At 39.1% G+C, this 14,370-nt stretch overlaps 1 protein-coding gene and 1 long non-coding RNA gene across 6 annotated transcripts in view; one reads left to right on the forward strand and one right to left on the reverse strand.

Moving 5' to 3' along the window:
* LOC308610052 overlaps positions 1–14,370 on the reverse strand; it is a 1,140,458-nt gene that overhangs the window by 862,193 nt on the left and 263,895 nt on the right. The gene's annotated exons all lie outside the window — the stretch shown is intronic.
* On the forward strand, positions 6,960–10,424 carry LOC308610058 (E3 ubiquitin-protein ligase RLIM-like; the record flags this gene model as incomplete). The annotated part of the gene is made up of 2 exons (XM_081259334.1): positions 6,960–7,203; positions 8,539–10,424. 2 exons carry the CDS (start codon positions 6,960–6,962, stop codon positions 10,143–10,145), a joined length of 1,851 nt encoding a protein of 616 aa, XP_081115460.1. The 3' UTR covers positions 10,146–10,424.

The raw sequence follows: 14,370 nt of genomic DNA on the forward strand, positions 1-14,370 counted from the left end.
TGGTCTGAATATTTACGTTCCCTCAAAATGTATATGTTGAAATCCTAACCCACCAAATTGGTGGTATTAAGAGGTGGAGCCCTTGGAAGGTGATTAGGTCATGAGGGTGCCACCCTCATGAATGGGATTAATGCCTTTTATTTCAGATTTTTTGTGACTATTATTATTATTTTCATTGAAATATAGTTGGTATACAATATAAGCTACAGCTGTACAATATAGTCATTTGCGACTTTTAAAGGTTATACTCCATTTATAGTTATCATAAAATATTAGCTATAGTCCCTGTGCTGTACAGTATATCCTTGTAGCTTATTTTATACATAATAGTTTGTACCTCTTAATCCCCTACCCTCTCCCCTTCCCTCTCCCCACAGGTAACCACCAGTTTGTTCACCACATCTGTAAGTCTGTTTCTTTCTCGTTATATTCACTTGTTGGTTGTATTTTTTAGATTCCACAAATTCCTTCATGAATGGGATCAATGTCTTTTAAAAGAGGCTCCAGAGAGCTCACTAGCCCCCTTCCACCATGTGAGGACACAGCAAGAAGGTTCTGGCTATGAATCAGGAAGAGGGCTTTCACCAGAATGAGACCATGCTGCTATCTTGATCTTGGACTTCAGGCCTCCATAACATTACAAAATAAAGTTCTGTTGTTTATAAGCTACCCAGTCTGTGGCATTTTGTTACAGCAGCCAGAATGAAAAAAGACAGAGAGAGAATCTTTGTCCTTCCTTCCTCCCTTCCTCCCTCTGGCCTTTCTTCCTTACTTTACTTATTTCACTCTCCAACGCATATTCATTTAGTATCTACTTTAAGGAACTGAATAGATGGAAAACACAGGTTGAGCTATAAAGATCACTATTCTTATAGTATACAGTTTATTGGAGGAAGAGATAAGCATCTGTGACAGAGCATGACATGCACAATTTTATTTTAGATAAACTGGTCAGGAAGACCTTTCCATGGAAGTGACATTTAAACTGAAGTTTGAAAGATGAAAATGTAGTAATGTTGGCAAATCTAGAGTGATTTCTGTAAGGACTTACTACACATTTTACTTTATTCTATATGCAATAAGTTGTCAAATGTGTTTGAAGATAGAGGATGCATCCTAATAGTGTGGATAAGAGCTTGCATTTAGCCTGAATATTAAAGAGGCCCCAGGAAACTCGACCATAAGGAAACCCAAACTCTGCTCCCAATACAAATGCTACTTTTTAAAAAACTTTCACCCTTTGGTCAACCTACTGTCCATTGAATTTGTTGAGGTTTGTGGATATTAAGACTTAAGCAAGAGAGGTAACTTGATTATAGTACTATAGTTTGAATTTAAGCAAAATGGTATGCCTGAAATGTAGGGGCCTTTTTGTAATGTAATTTGAAAATGTGGTGAGTTTCTTTGAATAGGCAACCCAGACTGACCATTCAGTGACTCTCCATAAGAGCGACTACAACACCCAATTAGCACCATAAAAGGGAGAGTCGACATGACAGAGATGTGAGGTGACCATTTTTACCCACACCACACGCTGCCATTGTGGTTACACCTACTGGTGTAAATACTTGGTGAAAGAGGCAGTGCACCTCCCTGTGACTGCAGGCTACTGAACAAAATCACCAACCTCCCTTCAATAGGAGCATATAAAATTCTAGGCCTGGAGAAGAACAAGTAATAAAGTAACTATGTACTCTCCCCTGAGTTCATTATCCTCTTCTCTTCTCCCTACTGGGTCGAAGGAAGGCAGAAGATAGCATTAAAGCTCATTTTCAGGGTCTGCATGTTCAGTTGTACAGGTGGTGCACTGCATATTTATAGGAGTGTCGTTCACTTTCTTCTTTACATGAATGGTGCCCCCTGGGAATTTTAGAGTGCACAACCTGTGAATCTGTATACGGCAGGCCTGCTTAATTTGGTTTTGCTCATATATTGTGAGCTTTTGTGTTGCTTATTCATTTTGTGTTCTCTGTGTTCATTTGTTTTGAGAAACAAACCTGATATCCGTTTCATCCTTGGAACCGTAAAATTCATCTCTAAATATATCTATATAGGTAACAAACAGAATATTATTTATGTATATGTAAGTTTATTTATTTATTACAATAATCTAGGACGTAAGGCTTTACAGATAAAAAAATGTGCGGAAATATGAACTAACTTGCTTGTGAATAACAGACCTGGAGCATGCCTCAGAGAAAGTGTGTAAAATGGCTCAAAACTAGAGAAAGCATAGAAGCAAACTATCCACTGAAACGGCACTAATAGAAAAGCTATCAAAAGTCTAAATCCGAGCAGAACTGGGAAGAAAGGAAATCATAAGAGGGATGAGACCTTGCTAAATAAATACATTTTTATTTCCATAAATAGAGGTAAGTATAAGGAAGAGATGAAACTAATTCCTAGTGTCAAGCCTATGTAAGTGGAAAGGGTGTGATTTCAATTAACAAGAATTTCGTGTTTAGATTCAAAACAAGTATTTGTGTCAAAGAACCAATTCCAGTAGATTCCATGAGACATGCATATTTAGATTCATTTTTCTGCATCAGTGCTTTCAAGCTTTTAACCCATCCTTCTGGTGGGAAAGAAAAAGACATAAATATATGAAATATCTTATCAAGCTTTAATTATGTTTACTGCTTGATTTAAAATTACTCTTTATTAAGTTAAAACGAAGATATTCTAGACTAACTCCAAAGCAGAATTGAAATGGCACACGAAAATGATCAAACATGATTCAAGCATCTCATTTAACTGAGATTTTACTACGTTTGTGTAATGATGTCTGATATTGTGTTTTCATTAAACATAGCAGACTAGAGCGAAACAGGGAGAGTCATCCTATAGACCTTGTTTGAATCTGAACATATTATCTATTACTGTAACTTTGAGAAAATCACTTAATTTGCATCAGCCTCCATGCCTTTATCTCTGAGAATAGTAATACCTATCTTGCATGGGGCTTGAGATCAAATAAGTTAAAACACAAGCAGAGTGTCTAGCAATTACAGTTGCTCAGTAAATAGCTCTTAATATTACCAATGGTCTCTGATGTGGGAAAACTATTACATAATAAAAAGATCCTTAATCGGGTATCTTTAAAATCAGGCTGAATGCAAAGAACTTCAGATTTTATGTCCTCCCTTTTTTTATTTTTACCCAGAGAATAATGCAATTCAGAAAACAGAGGGAGAGATTAATTTCCACTTCAACTGAAAAGTCATCATTATAAGAGTTTTTTCATCATGTGCTATAGTACGTTAAATATAACCATAAAATCTTTGTTACCTCTCTATTGAAAGGTAGAATGGGGTGTCCCTCTTCTTGAATATGGGCTGATCCAGTGGCTTATTCAATCAACAGAATGCAAGAGAAAAGGTGTTCTTGCACTTGTGAGGTTAAGTCATAGGAAGCCTTACAGATTCCAGCCAAGTCTCTTGAAATGTTTACTTTGGGTAAAGCCACTCACTATGTAAGAATTCAACTATTTTGAGATATCCAGGTTGCTAAGACTCCAAAACTACACCGAGAAATTTCATGGAGAAAGACAGAGACAGAGAGAAAACCAGCCCCAGATTTTTCAGCCTGTGCAGCCCAACTCAAGTCCCAGATTTGTGAATGAAGATGCCATCTTGGTTGGACATTTCAGCACCAAAAGATGTGACTCAAAGAAAACTTAGCCAGAACCAAGGCCCCAGACATATGACACCAGTCAAGTTGTCTAATCTACCTCCAATCATTCAAGCCACCACAGCTGAGGCCCAGTCATGATGGAGCAGAAATGAACCATCCCCAGTATTCTTTATCTTTATTCTTAGCTCACAAAGTCCTGACTATAACAACATGGTTTCTATTGTATCTACCACTGCGTTTTGGACTGGTTTGTTATACTGCAATAGGTATGTGGAATATATGTCTTGATCATTTCTTACAGTTCTAAAGCCACAGAACTCCTTTTACCCATATTCAGGGAGAATGCTATCTCTTGCTTATTTTCAGTCTCCCTTTGAGTCATAGAATCTGTTCAGAAGCTTCCTTGGACAGAGTCAGTAAAAGAAAACTCTTGATTACAAAACTCCATCATTACAACCAGGATAAAAGAATAGCCAAATCTGCTCACACACACCCCGTTTTTTCACCACATCATAAACAATGGATTGGCCAAATTTTTAAGTGCTTGACTCTGATTGAAAGTAAGCAACTTTCCATCTTCAACCTCTTCCCCTCCAACTCAACCTAGAGTGATGCTCTAGTCAACCTCCGGACTTCCTGATGCACCTCCCATCTCTGAAATGAGAAGTGAAGAAAAAACATCTTCAGAAGACTTCTGATATCAAGACAAGGGATAGAACAAAGGCCAAAGCAGCAATATTGCCATCCAGAAGAAAAACTACTGAACCTACACTGCAATATTCAGAAGGAAAGTCAAGACATGAGAGAACTAAGTGTAAAGCACAGCTGTATTGGTGGCTTCTATTTAAATAATCAAGGTCAATAAGTAGGTCTCTGGGATGATGATCCCTATACCCTGTTACTTGCACCAGAATTGGGACATAACCAGGAACAAATAGTTCAGGAAGCTAGAGTCATTGACACTGAGAGCCAACTACAGGGAACACCAAACATCCGGGGCTATTAGTTCATGTGCTTCTGTACCTAAATTTGGAATGACTGTAAGACTTTCTGAATCTTCAGGTAACTTGCATACTATTCTAATCAAAAGCAGTCATGCTCCCTCTTAAGCTAAACCATACAACTTCAGAATCAGGTGTTACTTCTTATTGGTACCACTGTCCACTAAGCAAAGACAGAAATACAGAAGTAATCCTGACCCCTGCCTTTCCCTCATATTCCCCCTCCCCACTTTTCCCTCTTTCCCATATATTACTAGGTTTAATCAGTTCTGCTGCCTAGAGATCTGTTAAAGTCCTTCATTTTAATCATATTCCTTTGCCCTGATTCAGATCCTTGTCATCACTAGCCTAGGCTGCCCTCTATTTCTGACCCTCCCACCTGAACTGTTGCCCTTCATATTCATCCTCAACACTACTATCAATATTATTTCTAAATTGCAAATTTGACCATCAACTGTCTAAAGACTTCAACATCTTTCCATTGCACTAATGATAAAGTCCAACTTCTAAACATGTCATAAAGGTCTCCATTTTTTGGCCTTGCTCTGCCAATTTAACTAATGTCTTTTTTTAGTAATTAAAATCTACTATCCTTGTTGTTTTACGAGTGTCAGCAGTGGCTGTTCTCACTTTTGAAAATATTTCCCGCTGTCATTCACTTAGAAAACTCCTATTCATCCTTTAAAACCCAAATGCAGTGAAACCGATTTTCTCTCTCACTCAAACCACTTTCTCCTCAAAACTGTACTTTTAACTCTGTGTAGCTCAATTGTTTGTTATACTCTAATGACAACACATTCTTAAATATACTCATCTTTGTATCTTAATATCCGATAATATGACTGACATTTAACAAACGCTAAACATACTTGACACTTGAATTGATTGAATTGAATTAAACTGAATCAATCACTCTCAAGAACACTAACGATTGTTAGGGTTTCCTGCATCAAGAGTACAAATCACGCTGAATTTTCATAATACTGCTAGTTTTGATTGAGGCACAGCAAACAAGTTTACAACGGATTTCCCCTGTGAAAGAATAACTTCAGTAAAAGATAACAAATACACTCAGAAGTCCATAAAGGAGGCAGGGTGGTCTAGGGGATTCTGTTCTCATCCAAAGACTTGCTGAGATTTGATTCAGAGGGGAAAGATTGATTTTTCTAGCTTAAGTTAAACGAGGCATGGAACAAATGTCAAAAGCAGGACATAGACTTAGATTCTTCACTGTCACACCAGTAAAGTTCCCATCCTTCCATCTCCTTGAGAACAAACAAGAAAGCCTGCTGTGGACCGTGAACAAAACAACAACCGTGAATTTACACAGCTCCTTAAACTTCTAAGCTGTGTACTGAGAGTGAATTAGAGGTCTCCTCCAGATAGCATTGCAAATGAGCGTTATTTTATTTTCACCAAGCCTTTCAGGTGATACATGCGACAAAATCAGCAGGGTCAGTACTCACTGTGGCAGACAAAGTAACTATTATGTATCTGTCCTAAAAGTTCCTGTGATGTTCTGGCTAGTTTTGCTTAAGGACTATTTATAATATTTATGAGAAAGGAGGACAAAAATGAACGTGATGCTTTTGTGGAGAAGGAATTCCCTGGCTGAGCAGAAAAGCCTGCCAAAGTTTTGGTGTTTCTTGTTTGTTTGAAACAAGACTGAAGGACCATATAATGCAAGATGAAGCCATTAACAGTTAAAAGGGAGAGGACACACTAAAGAGACTCAGCCAGGGCCCTGGTAAATTATCCAAAATTGTGGGCTTTCTTAGTGAGAGTCTAGGATTTGAGAAATTCATGAGGAGAAAAGGCGGAGGTCCCTGGGCACCTGAAAATGAGAATTGCTGCCTTGAACTAGGCTGACTTTGGCATGGCATTTTGAAGAAGGCAGTCCTATGGAATGTAACGAATAAATAGAGCATATCAGAGCCTGAAAACCTGAGGATAGGCTCATGTGGGTGAAACGAGGTGAAGCACGGTGCTTGGTACACTATAAACCCTCAGTAACATTGGCTGGTTTTGAATGAAATGAAACCTAACCTGAATCCAGTCCCTACTCGGTAACAGCGGGGAAGATAATGGGTGCCTAGGCAACGTCTAGCAAGTTCTGGGCTCGAGGCGGCTCCCAACTGTTGCGTCACCAGGGGCCACAGAACTGAGTCGGGAAGGGAGAAGGGAGGAATCTGTGCGGAGGGTCATCCGACTGAGTCGGAACCGGACACTCTGGCAGGAAGTAGAAAGCGAAGAAAACGAAACGACCATTGGTGAATTTCAACAGCACGTCGTGAATTTCAGATAATTTTCCACTTGTTTATTAAGATGGAAAACTCGGATTCCAACGATGAAGGAGATGGAGTTTCGGCCCAACACATAAGTCAAACGGACCGATTGGTTCGGGAAGAAGATTTCTCCAGGTTCGTAAATAATCTGAGTGAAGAAGATTACGAACTTATGAGAGACAACAATCTTCTAGGCATTCCAGGTGAAAGTACGGAAGAAGAGTTGCTGAGAAGACTTCAGCTAATTAAAGAAAACGCACCACAAGACTCAGATGAAAATACAGGTATATTCTGCTTTTGGAGGGAATAGGATGGGATGAATAAGGAACTTCATAATAGGAAATAGTAACTTCATAATAGGAAATAGTAAATTATACAGAAGTGACTTACATTCATTTGGTAAGTAACTTCTCATAAAAAGAACTGGCATTTACTTGATTTTTGGTGAGCATGTCAAGGTCTGTTTGTTTGTTTTCCTGATTCACATTTGGGTTGTTTTAATTGGGGAACAGTGCAAAGTAGCCTATTTGTATTTTTCTTGGTTTTCTACCTCAACTGAAAGTCCCTCCTACTTCCTGAATTATTTTTTCTACATAGACATGTAAAAAAAGCAAACAGAAATATTCTCCACTGGGGACAATTGTGCTCTCTTCAACACCTGGGGACATTTGACAATGGCTAGAGATATTTTTGGTTGTCACAGGGGAGGCATGGGTGTTACTAGCATCTAGTGGGCAGAGGCCAGGGGTGCTGCCAAATATCCCACAGTGCACAGGATAGCTCCCCAAAACAAAGAATTGTCCAGCACCAAAATGTCAGTAGTGCTAAGGCTGAGAAACCCTGCTCGGACCTCAGGTCTGGTGCCTTCCCTTCCAGTGTGAAGTAGAGGATTTTGCTGTCTAATGAAGAGGATACTATAATACTTTGGCTCTTGAATATGGTCTTATAGGTACCATGGTAGGTTCAGTCTATTCATTTGATCTGACCTTCAATTTAATGTCAATTAAAAATCTTGGTAACATTAAGAAGTATTCAAAATGCAAACACTTTTAAACCTATAAAACTTGTTTATGTTTGGGCAATAACCTTATATTTTAAAACAGCTTATCTATTATCAAAAGCACATAAGTGAAGAGCCTAGAAGTAGTCATGTTGGAGACTAATGAAAATTAGACAATAATGTAAATTGAACTAAACTACTAGCATTGTACCTTAACTGGTGTTTACCTTGTTTAATTGCATTAGTGTTTTGACAGTGGACTGAAAAAAAAGTCTCTTGACATTCCTCTGACAGTGGTACACAGGGCTGTGTATATGATGAAATACTGAAACATAGACTTCCTCCGGATTCCCTTTTTAAAAAATTCTCTAAGTTTATCTAGGATTAGCTCACTCTTTTTGGATGGAATCGAAACTTTTCTACCTTTACTTATAAATCTACACAGTGCAGTTTATAAAATATTAACTCTATAAATGTGAAATCAGTTGAAAACACCTGAGTATTTAAGTTCTCATTTTTTGTTTGTTTTTGAAACAAAGTTTCAGAGTGCTATTTTATGATGGTTCTAATTTTGGTAGTTCTTTTATGCACCCTCCCCATTTTTTTTTTTTGTTAACAGACAGAGGAGACTCTTCAGATGACGTGTCTAGTGGTGACTCTCTAATAGACTGGCTTAACTGTTCTGGACAAACTGAAAATATGACAAGTGGACAAAGAGAAAACCAATCTTGGAGAGAAGAGAGCCAAATTAATCCTAAAAGTGATCAGTTCATATTCAGTTTAGAAATAAATGCTAACCTTGATCATGGGAGTCCAAATCCAGAGAATGAATATGTAGCGTCTGCAAGACTTCCCAGAAGAGAAAATATGGAAGACAGCCAAAGGCAAGTGGAAAGTCCACAATCTGAATCAATATTTACAAGACCATCTATGTCTGAACAAGATACAACTGAAACATTAATGGAATTCCCACCTACCACAAGTCAGAGACGAGCAAGAAGTAGGAGCCCAGAGTATCGGAGAACCAGAGCAAGAATTGAAAGTTGGTCGCCTCCACGTTCACTTAGGGAAATTGTACAAAGACTGAATCATAGTATACCCTCTCAGAATTTTGAGCAGCCTCTGCTAAGTGAGAATGTGAGATTTTCTAGAACTGAGCACCAAGAAATATTGACACAGCAAATGACTGGATTTGAGTTGCAAAATAGCGGTCTTATTGAAACTTCTAGAACAAGGAATGCCGTTCATGGAGAAAATTCTCCAGATACAACCAGCAGTGGTGAATCTTGGGGAATGAGGGAAATATATCCAACCATACCCTTCAATCTTGAAGTAGGACAAGTTCATTCTGGAGCATATTCTCAGAGAGACAGCAGAGCTAGTAGAACTCAGTTAACATCTGAGACACCAAACAACACTGTCACTTCTGAAAGTGAACGAGGACTGAGGCATATGTATTCACATTCTGAGCGGGCAGGTGTGAGAGCTTATGTCAATACCATTAGAAATCCCGTTTGCAGAATGTTCAATACTAGCTTAAATGATACAACATCTGTTCCAATTCAGAGCACGTTAAGGCAGACAATGACAGAATTTAGTAACTCCAATAACCTTATGGACAGTGACAGTAATTTAGAGCATAGTGTCTCACCTCCAAGTCCAAACATGGAATGGCTAGAGTCACCTAATGGTAGTAGTAGTGGTACATTTGGTTCTGATTCAAATGCTAGCTATGATACCCATTCAAGTTCCACACTGAGTTGTCATTCAAGCCCCAATTGTACGTCTAGTTCCAGTTCTAGTCCTATTTCTGGTTCCAGCTCAAGTGATGAAAATTCAGGAATTAGATCACTGATGTTTGAAGGCAGTGAAGAAACAAACTTAGCAGCAGACTTATCATCAGAGACCAGGCAAGTGGGTAGACAAATTAGCCTAATAATATATGATGAAAGTGACTCTGGGTCCTCCCATGATCTGCAAACTACAGGACTCACCAAAGCACAGATTGACAGCTTGGCTGTAAGATCTTTTGGTGAAAATGATGCACTAAAAGCCTGTAGCATTTGCCTTACCGAGTACACAGAAAACAGCAAGCTTCGCATACTACCTTGCTCCCATGAATATCACATTCACTGCATTGATCGCTGGCTGTCTGAGAACTCTACGTGTCCGATTTGTCGTAGGCAAGTAGTGGATTCCAATGAGAGTGAAAATCCTGATCGATGAATTCTCAGCTATATAAAGTGTTATAGGGCTTCCCTGGTGGCGCAGGGCTTGAGAGTCGGCCTGCCGACGCAGGGGACTGACAATAAAAATTAATTTCACACCATAGCAGTTCACTGAATTTCAATAGAAACTTAGCATGTGCACTGGGTTGGGATGTTCCTGATTCCATGGGAGAAATGTCTTAATATGATATAATGAATCTAGATAGATCCTAGTAGTATTATCTCGTCATGTAAATCCCAGACATCTCTTAGCCCTGTTCAATCCTGGTTGTGCATGCAGAGAAACAGAAACCCAACCAAAGATCAATAATTAAGAAGCCATTTAAGACTACATTAGAGTCATTCACATAAAGAAGTCATGTTACATTCCTAGAATGCCATAAAAAGCTTTGAAACCCTTCTCTTCCTATCTCTCTCCACAGCAGTTTATCCCACCTCCCTAACACTACCTTAACGTTTCGCCTATTCCCCACTACCAATGTATCAGTCAGTTCTAGCTAAAAACTGATGGCACACTTTAAAAGAGTGATGGAATAGCATTTAATGAAGAGACTAAAGTGTGTAAGGAATGAAGGGAAACCAAGAGATGATGAAGTGCCCTGAGGCTAGCAGCTGTGAGAAACCAGTATTATAACCACGAGGTTTGAAGGGGCATAGAGAGATAGCAGTTCCTGCAACCCAGAATGTCTTCGAGTTATAGGAGAAGCCCACCCAACAAGAGATGTAACCTTAGAAAATGGCATCCACTGCCAACCTAAAGTTTGGAAGGGGGCAGATCATGGAAATAAATACCCTTGCCTTCTTTCCTCCTGACTTCTAATCACTTATCAGTAGGTCATATTAACCAAACCCAACCTGAAGACACAGAGAGACTGGTCCATGAAGCTGATAAAGATCAGCCTCCTGGAATCACGAAGCAGGGTTAAGAAGGATGGCGAGTAGATCCGGTAAGCAAATCAGAGACCATCTACCACAACCAGCATTCCCAACTCTCTTCAAACCCAGCCTGTGTACGCTTTCTTGCCTCTTCCGCTTCCGCTTGTTCTCTATTCCACTCTATGACTCAGCTCTTTAACAACCCTCTCTATTTTCCTTTCATTTACTCAGATCTTGTATTTTTAAAAGTGATAAGATGACAAAGCCTTAGAACTTAATTACCTTTCTCTTAAACATGTCACACTTTGATTTGCTGTGATTGTAAACAACTAAGGATAAAGGGCAGTTATAGGTATGTCTTTAATTTTTGCTGCTTCAATATATTCAAGCTTCAATTTCTTTCTATATATGTTTAGTTCATATAATTAGTTTTTAAAACAGATTCTGATGTCTTATAAAGGGTTTTATGGTTTATATATGACTCTGAATCCTTGTGTGAATGACCCAAAGTAGCCAATTGCTGCTTGGAGCCTCACAAGCTGCAATATGAAAGCCTTAAAGGTAAAACTTGGCTTCAAGAAACATGTCTACATAGTTCAATTCTAACTGTCCCCAGTAAAACCATCACCCAAAACCCCGAGTATTTGAAATCAAAATTTAGGTCATGCTTCCTTCCAACCTAAATATAGTGAAGGATTTTTCTCCTAATTCAGCCTGAAGGCTGTTTTTGGGGGGTTGTATTGGCCAGTCCAGAAAATTTTGCTTAAATTTTTCAATCCTGGTATAGGTGAGAGTACATTGTATTATAACCTAAAGCAATAATCAGAAATTTTGTGCAATGTGCAACCTATACAAATGTAGGCAGTGTTAAGTATACACCTTCTCTAAAAAGTTAAAGTCAGCAACATCACTGACCTTTCTTTTCTCTGTGAATTGCTGGCAGCCACAGTATTTGCACATAACTACAACGTAAAAATGGGGAGTGGTGGTGAAGTTTTTGAAAACATCTTTGAGGTAGCATATTTTTCACACAGAAGATATCTGCATGGCCAGAAATGAAGGCTTGGCTCAAACCTCTGAAATTTACATTAACTTCTGAAAGTTGTTTGAATAGTCTGATTTTTAGGAAGTATTTTTGATATCAGATATACTTCACTTAAAATGAGTAGAATAATTATAACAGTACTTGGCTTTCATACTATCCTAACAGATTAAAACCTTCCAAAGGATGATAATTGCTTAATTAATGCTTCAGTACATTCACATGCACCTTCTGTGGTCGACAGAATTCTAAGATGATGCCCAATGATCTTTGTAGGAGCCCCTCCCCTTGAGTATGAGACCTGTGAATGTGATGGAATATCATTCCCATTATTAGATTATGATATATAGCACAGTTGATTGGGAGATTATCCAGAGTGAGCCTGACCTAATCAAGGGGGCACTTAAAAGGCACAGAGAGGACTTCTAATCCAGATAAGATGGTTTATACTTCCCTCTCCCTACTCCCCCTTTATACGCACAACTATATATCCTGGAAATAATATGAGACAACCAAAGGAGATCTCTGAAAGGTCTAGAGAAGGTGAATTGCCTAGGGACCCTCAGAATGGATGAACAGCCTCATGGCAGGGCACCTTATGACCCTCTACCAACAAAAAAATGTGATCCAGGCCCAGCATTTCCTAACTCCCAACTTAGTAACAGGAAGTGGCTCAAAGAGGCTCTTCCTCCATCACATCAAATGGAAATCCCCCAAACACCAGGCGAGCCTTGCAGAACCTGCAACGACGAACAATTGGAAGCCCTGATGACACTAAGTGACCAGGGAAAGTGCTTTCCTTCCCCACTGGGCCTGAGATCCCCCTTCACCACCCAGACACGTCAGTGGCTAAGGGTCCCAGCAAAAGTGCTCCTACCACAAAAAGCTCCCGCCTGGACAATGCTCTCCTCAGATGGGCCTGAGACTCCTCTCCCCTCCCCAGAAACATCAGGCAACTTGCTGGTACCGGCAACGGAGATCCCTCCACAGAAAGCTCTCAACCTGGTAAGCACCCTCCACTCCTTACAGTCCAGGGAGACCCTGTCACAAGTGCCTGGCCCAGGAAGGACTCTTCATCACGTGTTCCAGAGATGCCCTTCCCTCACCAGAAGCACCAAGTGCCGTATCCTGGGGAAGCTACTTCAGACCCCATAAGCAGCATGAGAAGGGACCAGAGGTAACCCCACCTGCACAAGAGAAACAGACCAAAAGAGTACCACAAAGGGTCAGAAAATTAGGTTATCATGGAACCACCGTCCATAAAAGTACAGGAAATGTGTGCCAAACCTATAAAGAGTGAATGCCTGCTAAAAATTAAAAAAAACAAAACACTTTAAATAGGGACCAAAGTATCCTAACATAATAGCCAAAATGTCCAAAAGACAATAAAATATCACTACTTATACCAAGAACCAGATACATGACAGCTTGAATAAGATGGGACAGATGATGCCAACAGAGATGAATTAGATGTTAGAATTATCTGACAAGGGTTTAAAAATGCTGATTTCAGACCTTTAAGACCTCGAACACAGAACCTAGTCACTCCATGCCAGTATCCCCACCTATAGAACTGTGAGCTAATAAAGGGATGCTGTTTTAAGCCATTACATTTGTACTAATTTCTTATGCAGCAACAGACAACAAATACAACTTCTCAGCTAGGATCCATCCTGTACCTAGAAAATGATTAGAATGAGTCCTAGACAAGTAAATGGCTTAATGTCTTGGTTCTAGGCCCACTATAACATTATATTCTACCATTTTCCCCAAAAATGGAATCCCTAATTCCTGCTACTGAAGCTGCTAGAAGACGGTATCCTTCCTGTTTGAACAACCACCAATATCGTATCGCTCTAACTTTACTTCACATCACCCTATCTCATTCTACCAGTGTATGCTGCTTATATCATAAACCCAATTTAACACTCTGACTTTGAAACTATAGAGCCACTTATTTTTCTCTCAAAGCGATTGCTGAGTATTATATTGCTCTTCCAAATCATATTCCTCTCTGTCTGCCCTGACAAATCAGAAATGGAGAAGATTTGTACCTGAATCTTCTGAGCTCAACCTGATACGTTTTTTACATTACAGTATATCAGTTTAAATACACAGCATCACTGTGGTTGTGAGCATAAATATTTCCATCTTAAGAATTTTCTCTGTATTTCCTTGGTAGTTTTTAAAACATTTGTTTATTTTGGCCTAATTCCAAAAAAAAAAACCCTTATCTGAATAACAAATTCTTTTTGAAAGTAGTTATAGCCTGTGGATAAGTTTTTGATAGCAATATAAAGTCTAT

Source organism: Mesoplodon bidens (assembly GCF_964165515.1).
Source record: "Mesoplodon bidens genome assembly, contig: HAP1_SCAFFOLD_81, whole genome shotgun sequence".
NCBI classification, from domain to species: Eukaryota; Metazoa; Chordata; class Mammalia; order Artiodactyla; family Ziphiidae; genus Mesoplodon; species Mesoplodon bidens.